General features: G+C 37.6%; 3 protein-coding genes across 8 annotated transcripts in view; all 3 read right to left on the minus strand.

The window, feature by feature from the left end:
* LOC118410936 (alpha-2,8-sialyltransferase 8B-like) overlaps nucleotides 1-1,221 on the minus strand; it is a 14,667-nt gene extending 13,446 nt beyond the window's left edge. The window contains exon 1 of the mRNA XM_035812907.1: nucleotides 655-1,221. Coding sequence (XP_035668800.1) covers nucleotides 655-767 — 113 coding nt within the window. The 5' untranslated portion in view covers nucleotides 768-1,221. The remainder of the gene's footprint in view (nucleotides 1-654) is intronic.
* The window catches only part of LOC118410961 (homeobox-containing protein 1-like), a 1,064,572-nt gene that overhangs the window by 983,578 nt on the left and 62,352 nt on the right, over nucleotides 1-18,642 (minus strand). The window lies entirely within an intron of this gene.
* The window catches only part of LOC118410864 (CMP-N-acetylneuraminate-poly-alpha-2,8-sialyltransferase-like), a 13,155-nt gene continuing 1,717 nt past the window's right edge, over nucleotides 7,205-18,642 (minus strand). Inside the window, exons 2-6 of one of the 6 annotated variants that reach the window (XM_035812740.1) lie at nucleotides 14,880-15,021; nucleotides 14,415-14,535; nucleotides 13,108-13,335; nucleotides 8,772-9,230; nucleotides 7,205-8,338 (exon numbers count right to left, since the gene is read on the minus strand). In XM_035812740.1, the coding sequence (XP_035668633.1) occupies nucleotides 8,041-8,338; nucleotides 8,772-9,230; nucleotides 13,108-13,335; nucleotides 14,415-14,533 (1,104 nt within the window). In that variant the 5' untranslated portion in view covers nucleotides 14,534-14,535; nucleotides 14,880-15,021 and the 3' untranslated portion in view covers nucleotides 7,205-8,040. The other 5 variants (XM_035812749.1, XM_035812757.1, XM_035812732.1 and 2 more) reach the window with 5 other exon arrangements.

Raw genomic sequence — 18,642 nt, forward strand, 5'->3', positions numbered from 1 at the left:
TCCTTCCCCAGCTTACGTTACTGTTTTAATGCCACCGGAGGAATCTGCTTGGAGATTATCCGTACCGTACCTATGGTACACGGAGTGAAAATAATTACATCATGATAATAACATAATGGTGCAGGAGAATCTAGCATTTGTGAAACAATGGTATAAATTCTTATAGTAATAATGTTACCAACACGCTTTAGGGCTTATCAATTAGGATTTTGCCATGGCCAATATTGACGGAATGCGGCCGTATACGTACCAACACATTTTTTGTACAAGTACAAGTATGCCCGTTTTTAAATAAGACGGAAGTGATGGAAGTGCTGCCCCTACGGCCGATGATGCTATGGGACTGGTGAGGTGAGGTGAGACAAAGAGGCAGTGTATACTTTTAATAAATATGCCGGAAAACACTTCACAAAGATCTGTATCAAAAATCATACCTTCGAGGGACAAACATTATCAAAATAACTAAAGTAAACAATATTTACCAAATTAAAGATAAACAATATTATAAATGGTCTAATCTGTAAATGACTTTATAACTAGTGTCTTTACAACATACTTGCATAGCAAATAATTGGCTGTGTTCCATTTAACTGCTTACAGATCTATATAGAAATCAGTTGTTTTTACCAAGGTAAACAAAGTAAGTTTACTTGCCGCTTCTTGTAATTTCCTTGCAGCGAATATAAGACAACAAATACCATTGTCAGAAAGGAAACACTGAATAAGGACACAGGACGTAGAAGCCTTTTTCGCACAGCAAACTCCATATCCGTTTAATAACAACTTATGATTTACTTTGTAATCGACTAATGATCCTCCCTTAGCATAACTTTTTGTCTCAGAACCAAAAGCATGTTATGTAACTAGCATGTTATGTAACTAGCATGTTATGTAACAAACACTGGGTGAAAGGCATCGGATGTAGCCACATCCGAACAGGGATATTTACGTATTTGTAACAAATGCTAGCGGATGCAAACGGATTCGAGTGGGATCTGTAAAATATCCAAAATTTAGATTTCTGGGGTCCTTAATAAATGGATCCCAACATATCCCAAAATGGGATTTTCCACGGATGCTAAGCAGCATCTTTCCGTATTTTTGGAATGTCCGGATCCTAAAGAATTCCAATGTCGGATTTTCCACGAATGCTAATAGTTTTTGTAGGGATATTGCCGTATAATTGAAGTTCTCAGGATGCTAATGAATCCCAATTAAGGAATGCGAATGCTAAATCGTCTTTCCATGAATATTGTCGTATATTTGATTTAAGCGTATCTTAAAAATTCCTACATGGACTTTTCCGCGGATATAAACTTTCTTTAGAATATCTATTCGCATATTGAGAATGATTAGATCCTAAATAATCCAAAACTAGATTTTCTGCTAATACAAGATCGCTTTAATAAATTTTTTGTACACTTGACAAATCTTGTCTGTCATAATTATTACATTCACGTGTATAATGATGCAAACAGAAGTTATCTCATTAAAGTCGAATCTTGGAAAGTTGAATCCTTTAACCGCCTTTATCACCTGACGTCTTATACCTCCAAATACAATATAGGCTCAAATGTGAATACAATTTAATTCTTATATATGTAAATCTGACATAGAAGTCTGAGGCTAATCTTGCTTCTTTGAGTATCTGTTTCCTTTACAAATCAAAGTCTTCGCGATGCTTAATTACAAGAAATTCCCACATCCAGCTACAGGATATTGATAGTAAATAAAGCTGGTAATTCAACATATAACTAACATGACTTATAGTATCAGTACGTTCAGCTTGTCGCAACGTACACAGGCTCATCTCTTATCCGGACTGCTTCACTTCTCTTTAGCCTAGTTAAGCCCTTATTCTGTGCTCTTCATGTAGTCCAGTTTTCTCCCAGCTCTTGACACGGTGAAAGAATGTCGGTCCATGTGTAAAATCCATATCCTGAGTTCAACGTTTCAAAATTCAAAGCTTGAGGCACAAATTTGAAAAATATGGCTGTCCTCACAGACATTGATGACTATCTCCACCTTTTTTCAAAATTGACTGTTGTGCAGTCAGATTGGTCTGAGAGACAACGATTGAAACACCCACAATACATCTCTCCAGTGCACAGATGCAAAAAATATACAGAGTCGCATATGCAAGACATCCCAAGATTACCGACAATGCACTGCTCAAGTGGAGTCCCCGTTCCACTGGAGTAGTGCATTGTTGGTAATCTTTTTTATGCACGGATGCCCCCCCCCCCCCAAAAAAAACACATTGTGCATCCTTACGAATCGGAGTATCCTGATATCTAGCGTAATGTGGATTGTCTCACTTGTATTGACGTTACAATGGTATCCGAGGTACAAAAAGGAGGAAAGTAGATAAAACCGTAGGATTGATAATAAACTGTCACCTTATCAAAATCTGTACGACTTTTTCATTGTTCCCGCCTGTGTAAAACCATATTTACTGTCTAGACGTGTTGAGACATTATATCTATTATTTCCTTGCAATAACTTACAGTTATACCTATCCTGACATTTTATATAATGATGTTATACCTTCGGTGGCCACTCTTTAAATCGTCATGCTGTGAGCAAATTGCCATGGAAAGATGTTTTCGTATCTCTACATGAAGTCTGTATTGAATAAGGATTTGTATAAACTCCAATCAATTTCACGTTGATTGAATCATTTCACCAACTAGCAATATCAAGGTTAGGATTATATAATCACTCCATAACTCCTCCCTATCTCGAGTCAAGTGCCGCAAACGCCTCGTCTTGCGTCATATGACTCAAAGTCCCTATCTGCAGTCAAATGACACAAGGACCATGTATTAAGTCGAGTAAGTGACTCAAAGTCAGTGAGTCCATTCATATGACTCAAAGGCCCCGTCTTGAGTCAGTTGACTTCCACGGAGCCATATGATTCAAAGGCCCTGTTTATGACTCAAAGGTTCCAATCTTGAGCCAAGTGACTCAAGGGCCCCCTCTTGAGTCATATCACTAAAAGCAACCCATCTTTAGTCAAGTGACTCAAAAGACTCCGCGCTGAGTCATATGACTGAAAGTGCCAGTCTTGAGTCAAATGACTCAGAGCGTCCCTATATAATGCAGAAATCCATCCATTGTGGCTAAATATTGTAAAGTTTGTATAAGTCATTGCAAACATCTTGGAATTCTAAATGACAAGCCGAAATGTCTGCAATTTTGTATAATAAAAAGGCTTCATTTTCCCCTCCATTGAACAGAGGGTTTCTTTTCACTGCTGTTTGTATGTCAGAGGGACGTTTGTCAGCATAATAACTAGATAACGAATGAATTGTTTTGATATTTGGAATGTTGGTAGGTTTTGACATGACAAAGGAATGGAATAACGGTTCGGTAAGGCGCTCTAGTAGCGTGTTATGTTTCTGCAAGAGAACTTTCGGTTTTGATATTGTTTTTGTTTTGGACTTGCTTGGGTCATGATAGAAATTGTCTTTTCCATTTAAAGACTTTTTTTTAAATTCTGTTTACAAAGTCCATGGTGTATGTGTTGATTTTGTACATAGAGCACTATACGGAGATTAACAAGAGGTAACCCCAAAAGTCAGAGTTGCGTCGATAGAGATAAACACGACTTAATTATATACCAGACGTTAGTGTCTAAGATTACAAAGGAAATTTTGTTTAGGGATAGTACATTGTACATGATGGGGTGTAAATGTTCCCCATATGATTTGAAAATATGTAGACCAAGAGTATGGGCAATGATGATATGGTATACAGGGGTGCATATCATACGTTTTAAATGTGGGGGTGTTAATGTAACAGTTACTACCGGTACATTCAGTGTGGAACAGAGTTACGTAATGTTTACGTACAAAGTGGACCGGGGTTTGTTTTCCATAGTAACTTGTAGTCATTAATGCGATTGTTAATTGGGATTTTACATTATACATATGTGATACAAAATGTAGTGGACTGCATTGTAAAGCAAAAAATGTTAAATCATACATTAAAAAAATAAAATACAACACGTTGTATTCTTCATCACCCTCGGTCCTAGCCTTCCCGCGGGTCGGATCACCCTTTCGGCCTTCGGGCGTTCTTTTCCGCGTTTGGGCTTGTACCTCGGGTGATACGGAATGAAACACCGTGTTGTATTCTATATGTATTGTAGGGGTCGTATATTATACGTAAAGGGGGTGCACAAAACTTCGTGGAACAAACCACGTTGACTCATACGTTTGGCTGTTTAATAGCTTTAGATATATATTGTCTGAAGACAAATACAAGCGCTGGGCCTGACAGAAAGAAATGGATTGGAATCCGGACTGTAGTCAGCGACTGCAATTACTTGTACCACCTGTAGCATTGCATTATATTATACAGACGTCGCATAACTCGCAAGCGGGTTGGTGCTAGGATAACTAAACTTGGTGACTTTTCCGGAAATATTGTAACATTTATGATTTTTCGGTTTCTTATTGCAAAGAGCTTCTGAAGGGCGTGTTTTAGCAAAAACACCAATTTTGGTAATTTTGGTAAAATTAAGATATTGTTGGCAACAATTGCATGAAGTTTGACAAATTTTCCATTTTTTCCTGTTGCCATGGCAACCGTTTGTTGACAGGCAGTTTTGCCAAAAATCGGTAATTTCGGTTCTAACAATATACTTTTCACGTTCATATACTATATAACTGCTATTTTGTTACATAAATAAAATTTTATGTTATTTAAAATATCTTTGATAATTAGATATGCATAAATTATGCTAATTTGATGACGTCATCAGCCTAAATCCAAGATGGCGGACGGTATGGCTAGATCAATAGTAAATAGCTTATTATCCCTTAGAATTTGTAACTACCTAGTATTTTTTCATCAAAAACCATCTAAATGAATTTGTTTAGTCTATTTCCATTGCCTTTTGTGATTATTTGTTGCCAAAAAAGCATTTTTGAAAATTCAAGGTGGTGGATACAATATGGCGGAGCCCAACTGGTATCTTGGATGTGCATGACGTCATTTTGACGCCACTGATGTTGCTATTGGCAACAGAGGTCGTAACAAACTTTATCATTTTGTTATCTACACTTGCTGTTACATTTTTGTAGCAAAACTTGAAGTTTTTACGAGAATACCCCTTTTTCATGGGTCTGGCCAATACAATCAAATTGATGACGTCATAATAACGTCATATTACGTTGTCGTAACGTCAAACGTCTTTTACTTGTCAGATATTATGTCTATATCATTTCCGATAAATTTGGTGGCCTTAAAACACGTCGTTCAAGAGTTAGAGGACTTAGAAGTGGAGGGCCTCAAAAGACCCCCCCCCCCCGTGTACACTAATGATATGCACTAGATTTCCGGCGGTTTCTAGCGGCTAGGCGACTTCTGAATTCAGCAACCAAAATCCACCTCGGATTTTAAGTTCTATAACGTTTATTTAACAACTTTTGACAAAACATCCAACATTGTTTCAGATATCGTCGGTGTATCAAACAAATGTAAAGAAGTTCGGGATCACAAGAGTAGTACCGAGTAGTACACAGAACACAGACGGCCAAACAACCAACAGAAAGACCACCAGACAACCGGACAAGCAAGCAAAACATCGGAATAAGATCAAAGAAACCTACAAACGTATTGTTTTGCCAGGAGAGCACCACGGCAAGTTCAAACGCGCCCGTTGCAACAACTGTGGAACGTCGAACTATGTTTGTGTCAGTGAAAAAGCAACAGAAGCCTCCACAACGTGTAGAAATTGTGACGAGGAAGTGACTTGGGTTAGCCCTAAGAATGGACACAGATAAATGATCAATGTGATTTTATTGAATTATTGAATTTAGTTGAAATTTAGTTGCCAAATATAACGTTACGTTATGTACTCAAGTCGTGTTGTCTGTTGATTCTTCAGTCCGTACTTCTATTCTATATATTACCAGTATTTAAAGGGACCAGCTCACAAAAATACATGCTGCAAACCAAAGGAAGCCCTAGAAATATTTCCATTGTAATGTATTGACGGTTTTTAACAGCTAGAAATAGACGGACAATAGATGTAAAACATTCCTCCCTGACCCTCGCATGCCACCGGTCTGGTGTTAATTGGTTACTCTGCATTTGAAAGAATCGGCTTCATGGGCGTTGACCTCGCTAGAAATCTACTTCATAACATTTAGAGCTAGCCCCGGAGGTCCAGGGATGACCAAAAAAGCCCGGTCTGAATATGGGTTAAGAAAAGATGTCTTAGAACACTTAAATGTTAATAAGAAACCCTTTATTGGAAACTTTCTGACTGATGCTTTTAGATTTGATTTTTTTTTATTCTATTTATTTTCCACAATCTTTAAAAAAGATTACATAACACAAATTAAAGGATGAAAGAACGTGCAGGGGGGGGAGGGGAGAAAAAAGCCTCATGGCTTATACATAGTTTTCCCCAATAGTAACAAATCATGATACAATTTAACAGTTTATAATCTGATAAAGATTGGATAGATTTGTAAAAATTATACATTAGACAAGAATATAACCAAAAATATTATATCAATTAACGATATTGAAGAAGAATATAATAGTTCCATAATTGATAACTAAGCAAATATCACAACGTAATCAATGAAATAAGAATATAACACCATAAGAAATCTAACAACTAAAATTGTAACAATAGAAGAACAATGAATAGATGAATTAAATGTTTGATAATCTAATAATGACTTTTTAACAGGTTCTTGAAAATAAGAAATATATGACAAAGATTTTTGGTTCTAAAAATGTATTTTCACATCTATTTGCTATATTACTGCTATTTTGTTACATAAATGGAATCTTATATTATTTAGCATATTTTTCATAATTATATATGCATAAATTATGCTAAGTTGATGACGCCATCTGCCCAAAATCCAAGATGGCGGACCGTATGACCAGATCAAGAATAACAAGCTAATTATCCCTTAAAATTTGTAACCACCTGGTATTTTTTCATCAAAAACCATCTAAATGAATGAATCCAGTCTATTTCTATTGCCTTTGTGGTTATTTGTTGCAAAAAAAGTATTTTTTAAAATTCCAGGTGGTCGATATAATATGGCGGAGCCCAACTCGTATCTTAGATGTGATTGACGTCATTTTATGACGTCATTTTGACGTCAATCATGATGCTATTGGCAACGCAAGTCGTAATAAACATTATTATTCTGTTATCTGCACTTGTTGTTACATTTTTGTAGCATAACTTGAAGTTTTCTGAGAATATCCTTTTTTTATGGGTCCGGCCAATATGATCAAAAGAATGACGTCATAATTACGTCATCTTACGTCAACGTAACGTCAAACGTCAAATGCATGTCAAATGTTATGTGGACATTATATCCTGAAAATTTGGTGGCCCTATGGCACGCCTTTTAAGAGTTTTAGGACTCAAAAGTGGAGGGCCTCAAAAGCCCCCCCCACCCCCACCCCCCGTCAAGGGATGACCAAAAAAGTCCGGTCTGGATAGGGTTAAGGGATGTGGAGTATGTACTAGCCCATACGATGTTACAATATGCAAGATAGGGATAAAGCAAACTATAGTATAATATCATATATGTTTTAGAATATAGTAGAGTTTTTTCTGACAAAACCTATGTTTTTATAGATTTCTTTGCAAATTAGGTCAATATGTTTTTCCAGGTAAGTTTTTCATCAATAGTGACACAAACATGTGTTCGTAACTTGATTAATTTGTGTGTTATTAATAGCTATGTTAAGATTTCCTTTGTTGTACTTTTTCTTCCTCCAAAAATAATGAAATATGCTTTCTTAACATTGTAGGATAATTTGTTGATTTAGAACCGTAAGATATACGGAGAATTTCCTGTTTTAGGCAATAATATCAATCAATGATGTCAAGATTGCGTTATAATGATTGAAAAGTTTCAAGAATTATTGGGGGCACATCGACCATGTAAAATTAGTTATCGAAGATTAATCCATTGAAATTTATGAAAGGAGTTGGGGGCGGTCAAAGAACGCCGCAACTATCTAGGAATACTCTAAAAGTCCAGGATAGGGTTAATGTTTTTCACATGGACCGAGCTGCATCTTTAGAACCCCTCGTCTGTGTAGATCTTTGTGAAGCTCGTATTCTTGGTCCACCTTGTGTAATTCATCGAATTTGTTTTCCATTGGCGGATAGACATTGTCGTGTGGGTAGTAGTGGTAGGGAACTGTGACGTTGTTCACGTCCTTCATGAAGGGAAAGAAGCCATACATGTAGGAGTGGTCACAGAACGTCGTCATCAACAGGACACTCACAAGCCCGATTGTGGCGGTTCCTTTCATCTTCCTGTTCGCTATCTGGGAAGCAATCCTGTTCAGAATGTAACAAGAAAGGGAAAATATAGATTAAGCATCTTCTAAATCAGAACAGATGAAACATCTAAGTGAGTAGTGCTAGCTTTGCATTGGCGGAGTCGTGGGTCACCACATTTCCCAATTAACAACAAGAGGATGACTAATTCTATTGCAAGTTTAGTGACAAGACAAGATTAGTGCATTATTCTCTTAGTTAAGAAAAAGGAAAGGAAGCTATCGCGGAACTTTTGATTTCGCGTTGAATTCAGGCATCTCTCTCTCTCTCTCTCTCTCTCTCTCTCTCTCTCTCTCTCTCTCTCTCTCTCTCTCTCTCTCTCTCTCTCTCTCTCTCTCTCTCTCTCTCTCTCTCTCTCCCTCTCCCTCTCTCTCTCTCTTTCTATATATGTGTATTAGTGTACGTACATGTGTCCTTAAATACAGTTACTTACGACATAGTACCAGTCCTTAGTTGATTCTCTGTAATCAACACTGTAAAGGGCATTTTATACGCTCCCAAAGCGTTTATAATATTCTTTCTTGCTCTGGGATCCGCAAGTAGAATCGAATCTTTCACGTCTCGTAATCGACTCTCGTACACGTCTTGTGACCTATTTTTAAAACGTGAAGACTGGGCCAGTCGTAAGGGCGTCTTTAGGTTGAGCACTGTCATATTGGTCCGTCCGCCAACGTCTCTCTGAAACCCTCTGAGAACAGGAAGGTCGATTCTAATGACGTAATCCTTGGAGTCGATCTCCGGACCACAGCGGCTGCCGAGGAGAACCCCGCTATTTCCCACGACAGCGCATGTGTTGTAGTGACCAATGGGAAGCGCAGTGTAGTTTGTGACGTTTCCCCACCTATGCTCCTGCAATCGAGTACCGAGGTTCAGCCTCCTCGTCGTGATATTTCTGTAAGGCAAGTATGCATTTATGCCTCAGTTTGGTTTAATCACAATGTCTTTTATATTTAACCGTTTTACAAACATTCTATTTTAAAGATGAAGCCTGTACTATAAAACCACCCAGTAAATTCGGCAAACATAAACTACTAGAGCTCAGTCTTCTGTTGACTGTGGTGGTGTTCACATCAGTGACGGCTGGCTGAGACCGATGACCAACAGAAGTTTCTTTCCAATTCACTTTAGAAATTAGGATACACCAGACAAAGAATCGAAGTATAATTTACATTTTTTTTAAAACCTAGTCTTACCTAACCCAAACTAGAATTTAAAGACTGACAATGCTTGCATATAGCTTGTTCTGGTAGTGTGAGACTTTACTAGCAGTTACATTATTGTACAGTCTACAGATGTAGTCCCTGTTGGTAGAGTTCCGAACTAATACCACATCATCCGCCATATTTCAAGACACATAAAATATCAAACCCAATTAAGTTATAAGGAAGACATTTTCTGGTTGCAAACATGTATTGTAGATAAGACACTTTGATACAAAGTTGACAGAGCTGAGTCTGCACGGTTTGATAGTGTTTCTTTGAAAACCAGTGAAGAAAAATATTTGAATTTTTGACCAGTATTTATGCTAATATTCCCCTGCTTTTGTTTCCAGTCTGTAGACAGTTTTGGATTTTAATTAGCTCATGTATTTATGGGCGTCAATTCAGCACCCTATTTTCTAGGATGGTCACAGTAGGGAGTATTTTTTAGTAGTTAGCCAGGGCACAACTTCTGGGCCTGTAGGGCCTACGGTTCATTATCATCGCCAGCGCAGATGGTGCTAGCAGCTGCGCATGACAAAAGTTCATGTGAAAAACAATGGTAAGGGACGTAGACATGTGCAGACAGGACAAGTGATATTACAACACACATATTTACATGTACAATGGACGGGGGTGGGGGGTGGTCAGCTCAGTGCAGCAAAGCACCACAGCCAAAGTCACTGGTACCGAGTCAGAGCATTCCCCTTCTAGTAGGACACGTTGGGCCCTGTCAGTTAGAAATGTTTTAGGGCCGGTACAACCCCCCCCCCCCCACCTCACAGGTATATATTCCTCCCCCGGTATTTTTCCTTTCCTGGCATATTTTCCTTTCCCGTCGTATTCCCGGATAAAAATCGCGAATCGATGCTATATAATTAATTATTTCTTAGCTTGGCACTATACTTAACCTGGTCGGAATCACTAACATCAATATCTAGCACTACTGCTTCGAAATAATTACAGTAACAGTAGCTTATTTTCTTATTGATTTCTTTCTTGAACTGGTTTACCCAATCTTTTCTTTCAGGGCTGATTTCGCCTATTGTCTTCCTGTAATGACGGTCTTGTTTCCTCATGAGCCGTTTGAGGTCAGGAGTGATGTAGGGAAGATGTTTTCTGTCGTTAATCGTTTTCAAGAGTAAATATTTTCCATGCAGGAAGATAGTTTAGATGAAAATGTATTGTATAACTCATTTGCATAGTATTTGCAAGCTCTAGGAATTTTGACTTGAAGTCAGACATCTCGTTAGGAAACTTTTCCCAGTTAAGACGTTTATATAGATAGACTTTGCGTGGTTTAGCTTTGTGTTTACGAGGGTGAAGATCAGCTTCGACAAACACTAAGACGGGGTCGCCGATAGGCTACATATTGTAGTCACAAAGCAGATCTACAAACTTTCTGTACACCCCTGGGTAGGCACAGGATGGCTTTAATACTTGATGTTTGGGGATCAGACCAGTCCCAACCTGGTAGATCCCCGACGATCCACACATGTTTTTTTTGGTTGCATATGTTATCCATTGACTGCCCCAGTTGTTCAAGACTTTGCACCTACAAGTTGAATTTTAACCCATACCATTTCACACTCTATCTCAATGTGGCGTTCTTGAGTGCAGATGAAGTCATTAGATATTGCAAAAAAGGACACTACCGTGGCTGTCCTCTGCTCTATTTTTAAAGAACTCAGACATATTTAGGTGGTTCGAGAAGAATTATGATATATTACATGTATCGTCAAGTTATGTTTCTGTGATGATAAGAATATTGATCATGATTTTATTTGATTTTATTTTGATTGTTAAAATCAGTCTAAATGCTGGCGGAAGGGCCCCGTCGGTTACTTCATTATCAATTTCTACCTTCGCCGAGAAGGTTATATTTTCGGTTAAGGCCTCATGTTGTATCCCTATATGTAGGTCAACAGCATATAAGTCGTGAAGCTGTGTATGTACTTTAATTATATTTGTTATTTGAGTAGCGGTTGCGAAAAGGAATGTCGTGTTCGAAAATGGTTGGCGTAGCCTTTTTCCGCCAGGACGGTATCGGGTCGAACGTGTGGGTCCGGTTTCTCGTAAACAGTATAACTCGAGGACCCTTGAATGGATCCTGATAATATTTGGCAGGTGGGTAGGGGCAGGAAAAAGAAGGTCAAGTTCGATAATGGGCCCCCCTAGCGGCTCCCTAAGGCACTGCAGCAAAACTTTTTGATTTTAACATCTCGTGTTCTAGACATGCTGTGGTCATGGTTTTTAAGTGGTAGATAGCCCTTTAGGCAGCGAGTAAGTGCTTTGAGTTTGGACACCCTACCGGCATTTTTAGAACTGCAGACACCAATTTCCTTTCAAATTTTGGACGAGAATAACTCGAGAACGTGTTGACGGATCATCATGACTTTTGGTATGTAGATAGAATGAGTGATGACTTACATAATATAATACTTATCATGCAAATCAACAGCTCATTTGCATGATTAATGAGCAAAGATCGAAAATCCATGCCAACAGCATATAACTCAAGAAGCTGTATATGGATTTTCATGGTATTTGGTATTAACGTAGCGGTTGTGGAAAGGAAGGTCGAGTTCGAAAATGGTTGGCATAGCGTTTTTTGCCAGGACGATAGTGGGCCGAGTGTGTGCGTCCGTTTGTTTGTGGAATGCATAACTCGAGAAGCCTTGAACGGATCCTGAAAATATTTGGCAGGTGGGTATGGGTAAGAAAAACAAAAGTCTAGATCGATAATGGGCCCCCTATCGGCTTCCTAAGAGACTGCGGCAGAACTTCAATTTTTGACATCTCGTGTTCTGAACATGCTGTGGTCGTGATTTTTGAATGAAACATAGCCTAAGTGATGACGTACTTAAAGTAATACTTACTATGCAAATCAACAGCTAATTTACATAATTGATGAGGAAAGTTCCAATACATATTAATTTTGCAAATGATGACCTGATTTAAATAATTAATGAGAAACATGAACATGTTGATGGATCATCATGATTTTTGGTATGTAGATAGCCTAAGTGAAGACTTACATAGTGGGATACTTATTATACAAAATAACAGAAAATTTACATTATTAATGAGGAAAGTTCATGAAAGTTGCGCTGGAAAGTATCACACCAGTGTACATAATTCCATTGTCACTTCTGCCAAGAAGTTAATGTTTTTGTGTTGGGGCGAACACACGTTCATGCAGTCGTTTGCTATGGGGGTAGGTCCTCTTTAGTGGTACTAGTACATTAATAAGACCATAAAGTCTTCAATAAAGGCATAAATATTTGGCGAAGGGATGTGTTCGTTGAACTCTAGTTGGCTTTGATACGGCGCCTTTTTACCGGGATCCGCCAGAAAATATATAAGAAGCCCGTAAACTACCTTGTTGGGCATAAGTTCGGAAATGTGACTGTAGCATAGGTCAAGACCAGGTGGCGAGAAAGTTTTCATGTTTATCAGTACATAATACACTAGTATCATAATTATGTGTTATCACTCGATAAAGGATCCACGCAACAATACAAGCTAGAAGAAAATAAACTGAAATGAAATTCGTTAATTTTGACTTACCTAACTTCTCTCATAGCTTTAACATTGAATTGCCATGCTGAATCCGGCGCCAAGTTTCCAAACACCCAATGTCGTGTTGGCTGAGCAGCCGCATAGTCATCCAGAGAATGGTTATGAATGCGGTTGATTTCAATTGTTGCCGCCGCCAAGTTCCCCGATAGCTGTGCTGAACCTTGACCTGATTGAGCAGTCGGAGTTGGCACAGCATCTGTGGCCTGTAATATTTCTCTGAATGGTGTAAGCAAGATACGTTAATACATTTATCTACCCATCGATGACACTATACTATTTTGGAATATTTGTCTGACTGAATGTTGTATCAATCATCCTTTTAAAATTTGGTGTTAATAAGATGAGCAGTTCAGGGTTGGGTTTGAAAAATTTTGTTTTAAAAACGTCATATTTTTTTGGATTCTGTTTTGTCCCGGACAGACTGAACACAGATTTTCTTCTATTTCCATAGCTTCCATAGCATTTTCTCATGCTTAGTCCATAAATACTAAGGAGAGTATTTTAGATATATTCACTAATGAAACTGTTTGAATGGCACTGTGATCCAAAAGCCTGACCCAGGTGTTTTGAGGGTCAATAGTGGTTGCAATGCATTTTATCCACATTCACGAATTCTTCATTAATGCCAGTTAATATTCTCTTTACGTCTTGTGTAGTTTGGTGTCTTTTATACTATACGTTTCGTTCCCAAAAGCTGCTAGGCCCGGTCACGGTTTAGATATGTGTCATAGGCCCTAATAGGCGCGGTTGTCTTCGCCGTACGAATTTTGTTGTTGTAGACTTTTAGCGAGCCAGTGATAACAGGGCTGACCGCGTCTATGTATCAACGACAATCATTTTTGTCACAAGGCAGTTACATGTACTATAGGTTTCTACAATTTATGTGTTGCATCTTACTGACATATCAGTACCAAAAATTACCCCCATTGTCTTTATGTTGTAAACGTATCGTAACACCAATGTCAAAAGTCATTTACAATACGTCATTAGTAGAATTTATACAGAGGTTAAGTTGTACTGACTTATTAAAACGTTGATGTAAACTTTCATCATTTCACAGTGTAGCCTACCCATAAAAATAATGTCTACAGTCGGTTAAGTATTGTACATTTAATTCTTCAATTTAAACAAAACTTTAACAATCTGTCACTTATCATACATGTATATGCATACAATTTATTTCGACTTCATACTAACGTGCTTAGCAAGACTGCATATCATATAATACACAATATTCATTCAAATTAAACCAATTATCGTTATAACGGCTATATTTCCAAATAAAATGCTGCCACCTTGATAAATTGAACGGTAGCAGTATGTATAGTGTTGAAAGCAAGAATACACAAACGGCCGTGCATCGAAGACGTCTTCCAGTTTTACATGGAGTGCTCCAACGTATACTTGGCTCCATAACTGCCAGTCAAAACAAAATAAACAATAAAAACCATTGTAAACAATACACTTTTTTGTAGCATTTTTGATACATCTTTAAGTTAACAGTAGGGTCTGCTTTCTTAGATCCGTAAATTTTTAAGTTCAATATTACATGTTTGTAACGACAAATCGCAAGGAATATCGTGCCAAGTGGCATTTTTTCAATGATAAAGGCTTAGTTTTTTCTTATGTTTCACTTCAGTAACATTAACAGTAACAGTACAAAATTCAGTAACACTGTAAGATACAACTGCTGTTGATATTAGTGGGCGTATGAGTAATAGATATTCTTGAACCGAAAAAGCGTTAAAAAAATGACTTACCACTGTTTCAATGGTCGGGGTTCCTGAGCCAAGTCTTCAGTTGTGTCTACTTTATGCAACATTTTCGAACAAAAACCGGTAAGTTTACTCAAATGGCTATTGTAGTGAACATCGACGGGTCAAGGGGCAGAGGGTTGTGCATCTGCATGAGTAGTAATGCCGTGTCAAAAAATTATTCAGCACCTAAGAAACTTTGGTACAACCATATGAAAGCTCACCTGTGTTGGTAAAATCCACTGTTGTATAGTTTAAACTTTGTTCCAACACCCTTTCTAGGTTATTTGGAGTTGCTACTGATATGATATAATAATAATAATATAATATCGGGTGTATTTTGCAGCCAGTAGGTACCCAAAGTTCGGGTAATGAGGATGTACAATGCTCATCGCGGTAAATTGTGAATGTGGCTGGGGCTTTCGAGAAATGAAATATATTCTAGATAACATAAGATTTTATAAAATATCAGTAATGCAGCAAATGAACTTGGAAAAAATGTTGTTAGAACTTAGCGATTTCTTCAAATAAGAATTGAAATAAGCAAGCGTTCGTACAACTCAATCTCCGTAAAATGGTTGAGGGTGTGGTGGTTTGAGGGTGTTTTTATAGACGTCTCATGGGCTAGCCTATGAGTATGTTTTACGTCCGATTGGCAAAATTGTCCAGAATTTTACAGGTATTTCTCAGCGTCTATGTAGTTGCATCATCTCTTTTTAGTGGAATAATTTGGCTTGACAGATTGTCATGGTATTTGGAATGCAGGTAGTCTTTGTCAGGGGCTGTGAGTGAGATAGCTTTGGAGATGCCTGACATAATCAAATTTTATCATGCAAATCTGGGGTTAATTTGCATAAAATGAGGACAGTTTATAAGCCTTCTTCATTTCATAATAGCAGATACTCAACGATATGTAAGGTAATAAATTGGGGGATGCCTTCTATTCTTAAGTTCTATCAATGCTAACCAGGGCTAGTTTGCAAAATTAATTAATCCGCAGCATTTCATAACAGGACATTTCATAACAGGACAGTCAAACGTATTACATCTGTAACTAAAAAAGAGATTTTTATAGATATTTATGGATATTAGATGTGCAAATCCTACCTAGCCCCGCAATGTAGTACGTTATATATTTCCAATGTGTATAATAAATAAATGTGTAAATAAATAAATTATATATAATGAACTTTCGAGCTAAAACATGTCAATATTGACGACTTAATGCATTGCATGGACGTTTCCACAAAGTAATATAGTTTTTTTTTGTACAACCTCTTTTAAGTATAATATGCGACTCCTGCAATACTGATCATTATTGCCGACTTGTTGCTTGCAACCATTATGATGTAACATTCTTTGATTCACAATGAAGTTCACTACATTGTGTATCCCATATGTCTGATGTACAACATAAACATACTCATCAATGACTAGAAGTTACTGTGAAAAACTAACTCTGCTCCACTTCGTACTTAAACTTTACGTAACTTTGTTCAACAATTGTACCGGTAGTAACTGTTACATGCACAACCCTTAAAATGTATAATATACGCCCTGTATACAATATCATCATTGCCCTTATTCTTGGTCTACAGATTATTAAGAGCAAATGTCTGTAAGGATCAAACATCAGTGCTCAGGGTAAAAAAAATCGATTTGGCTCATACTTTGCACAGTGATAGTATACAACCCCTCAAAATAGCTTTCTTTCCGGTCAAAACTCATTGTTGCCATGGCAACAGCCCAAACAAGTTTTGAGGCCATTTTCACAGATTCTTGCATGTCAACGACACGGAAATTGACCAGGTTTAGGACCCGCCACGGCAATTAAACAAGAACGAAGACTTTAAAACCATTCATTCAATAGACAATACAGATGTCTACACCTGATAAAAAGTTGAGTCAGAAAAAGTATTCACTTTTCTTTCTTTTCATCAACTAAATGACAGCCCAGAATCAAAATTTAGGGACAAATTTAAATATGAGTTATTTTAGGGACAGCTACACGACAATTTAACAAAAACCCAGACTTAAAAACCATTCATACAATAGACAACACTAAGGTCTACATCTGATAAAAAGTTGAGTCAGATAAAGTATTCACTTTGGTCTTTTCATCAGCTCAAAGACAGCCAAAATCCAAATTTAGGGACATATGTAAAATGACCTATTTAAGGGACAGCTACACTGCTGACAAAATACATACAGACTTTGGCAACCATGCGGGTAATAGACTATACTAAGGTCTAAATTTGACAGAAAATAAATCAGAAACCTCTCTTCGTTTATCAGATTCTGTATGTCAAAAATAGCAAAAAATCACATTTTTTCCAAAATCACGAAAAGTGACCTACTTCTAGTAGCGATCGTACGCCAATAATACAAGATTCCAAACTTTGCAAGGATTCATTTGACAGCTAATTGAAGTATCCAAATCTGTTACAAATTTCAAGCAAAAATTTTCTACACTTTGATACTTACAGCTCCTCAAGGTTGGGCAAAAAGATTAAGTTTTTTGAAGACTGAAAACATGGTATTGTTTTGAGGCTGCACATGGGCTGAAATATACATGTTCATCGATTTCACAGCTATTTTGTACAAAATTAAGACATCAGTCTAACAAAATCATTTTCTATTTTTCATTGCGATAAAGCATTCGGTAGTGATCGGGTCCTAAACATGGCCAAAATCCATATTGTTGACATGCAAAAATGGCCTCAAAACTTATTTGGGCTGTTGCCATGGCAAAAATGCGTTTTAACCGGAAAGAAATCTATTTTGAGGTGTTGTGGGCCAAGTACTTTTACTGTGGAAAACATGAGCCAAATGGATTTTTTGACACTGAGCACTGATGTTTGATCCTTAAGCCCCGGTCACAAAGCGCGTACGATTCCTTGCGATGGACTATTCCGCATATCGTACGATGAGCGCAGTACATCGCAAGAAAATCGTAAGCAACGCAAGCCATCGCAAAGCATCGGATGGTGTTCAAAATTTTTCCAGCGTCGCACGATTTTTCACTTGTGTCTCTTCTGTATAGCCGTCTGACCGCTTTTGTGCTTCTTTAACCAACAAAATGTGGACATAGCTGTTAAATACCTTCCTATAATATCTTTAACTGTAAAAATAAATTTAAAAAGACCATGACAACAAGAGTATTAGAAGCAAAAGTTCAAATCAAGCGTGAGTACTGGTATGGTTATCTCTTTCGAAGATAGTATCATGATATGCTATCAACAAAAAGATGCCATCATACAAAATCATATGATAAGCATTATATCATATATATTTCCGACTCATAGAGCCTGCTTTTATGTTCGAGTTGTCCCCATGGTTATTACGATTATGGTAAACTGATCCAAGACCGACGAGAGCTGAGATTTGATCTAATTATAAACTCACGTGCATGAAGCGATCAAACAATTGTCTGCATCACCTGTGCGGGGCGCGCTGTTCTCTTGTTGCGACTGTGGCAGTTGCGACTGATAAATTTCCCCTTTTCGTCAATATCGACAATATCAGGGAAAACTGAAACCATCACAACATGCTAAAAAATCATAAATGTATAACCTCATCAGTAGACAAAAATTGCCGTAATGAAGTCTGCTATGGGGGCAAATAAAATCTTACGACGATAGCGAAATTTTGAACATGTTCAAAATCCATTTCAGCTCTATTTTTCGCCATACGACGCTCCCCGATTTACTATGATTCACTGCGATTGACACAGGCACGCTCTTATGACCTCATCGTACGATGCACTACG

The sequence above is a fragment of the Branchiostoma floridae genome, chromosome 1 (genome assembly GCF_000003815.2).
Source record: "Branchiostoma floridae strain S238N-H82 chromosome 1, Bfl_VNyyK, whole genome shotgun sequence".
Classification (NCBI taxonomy): Eukaryota; Metazoa; Chordata; class Leptocardii; order Amphioxiformes; family Branchiostomatidae; genus Branchiostoma; species Branchiostoma floridae.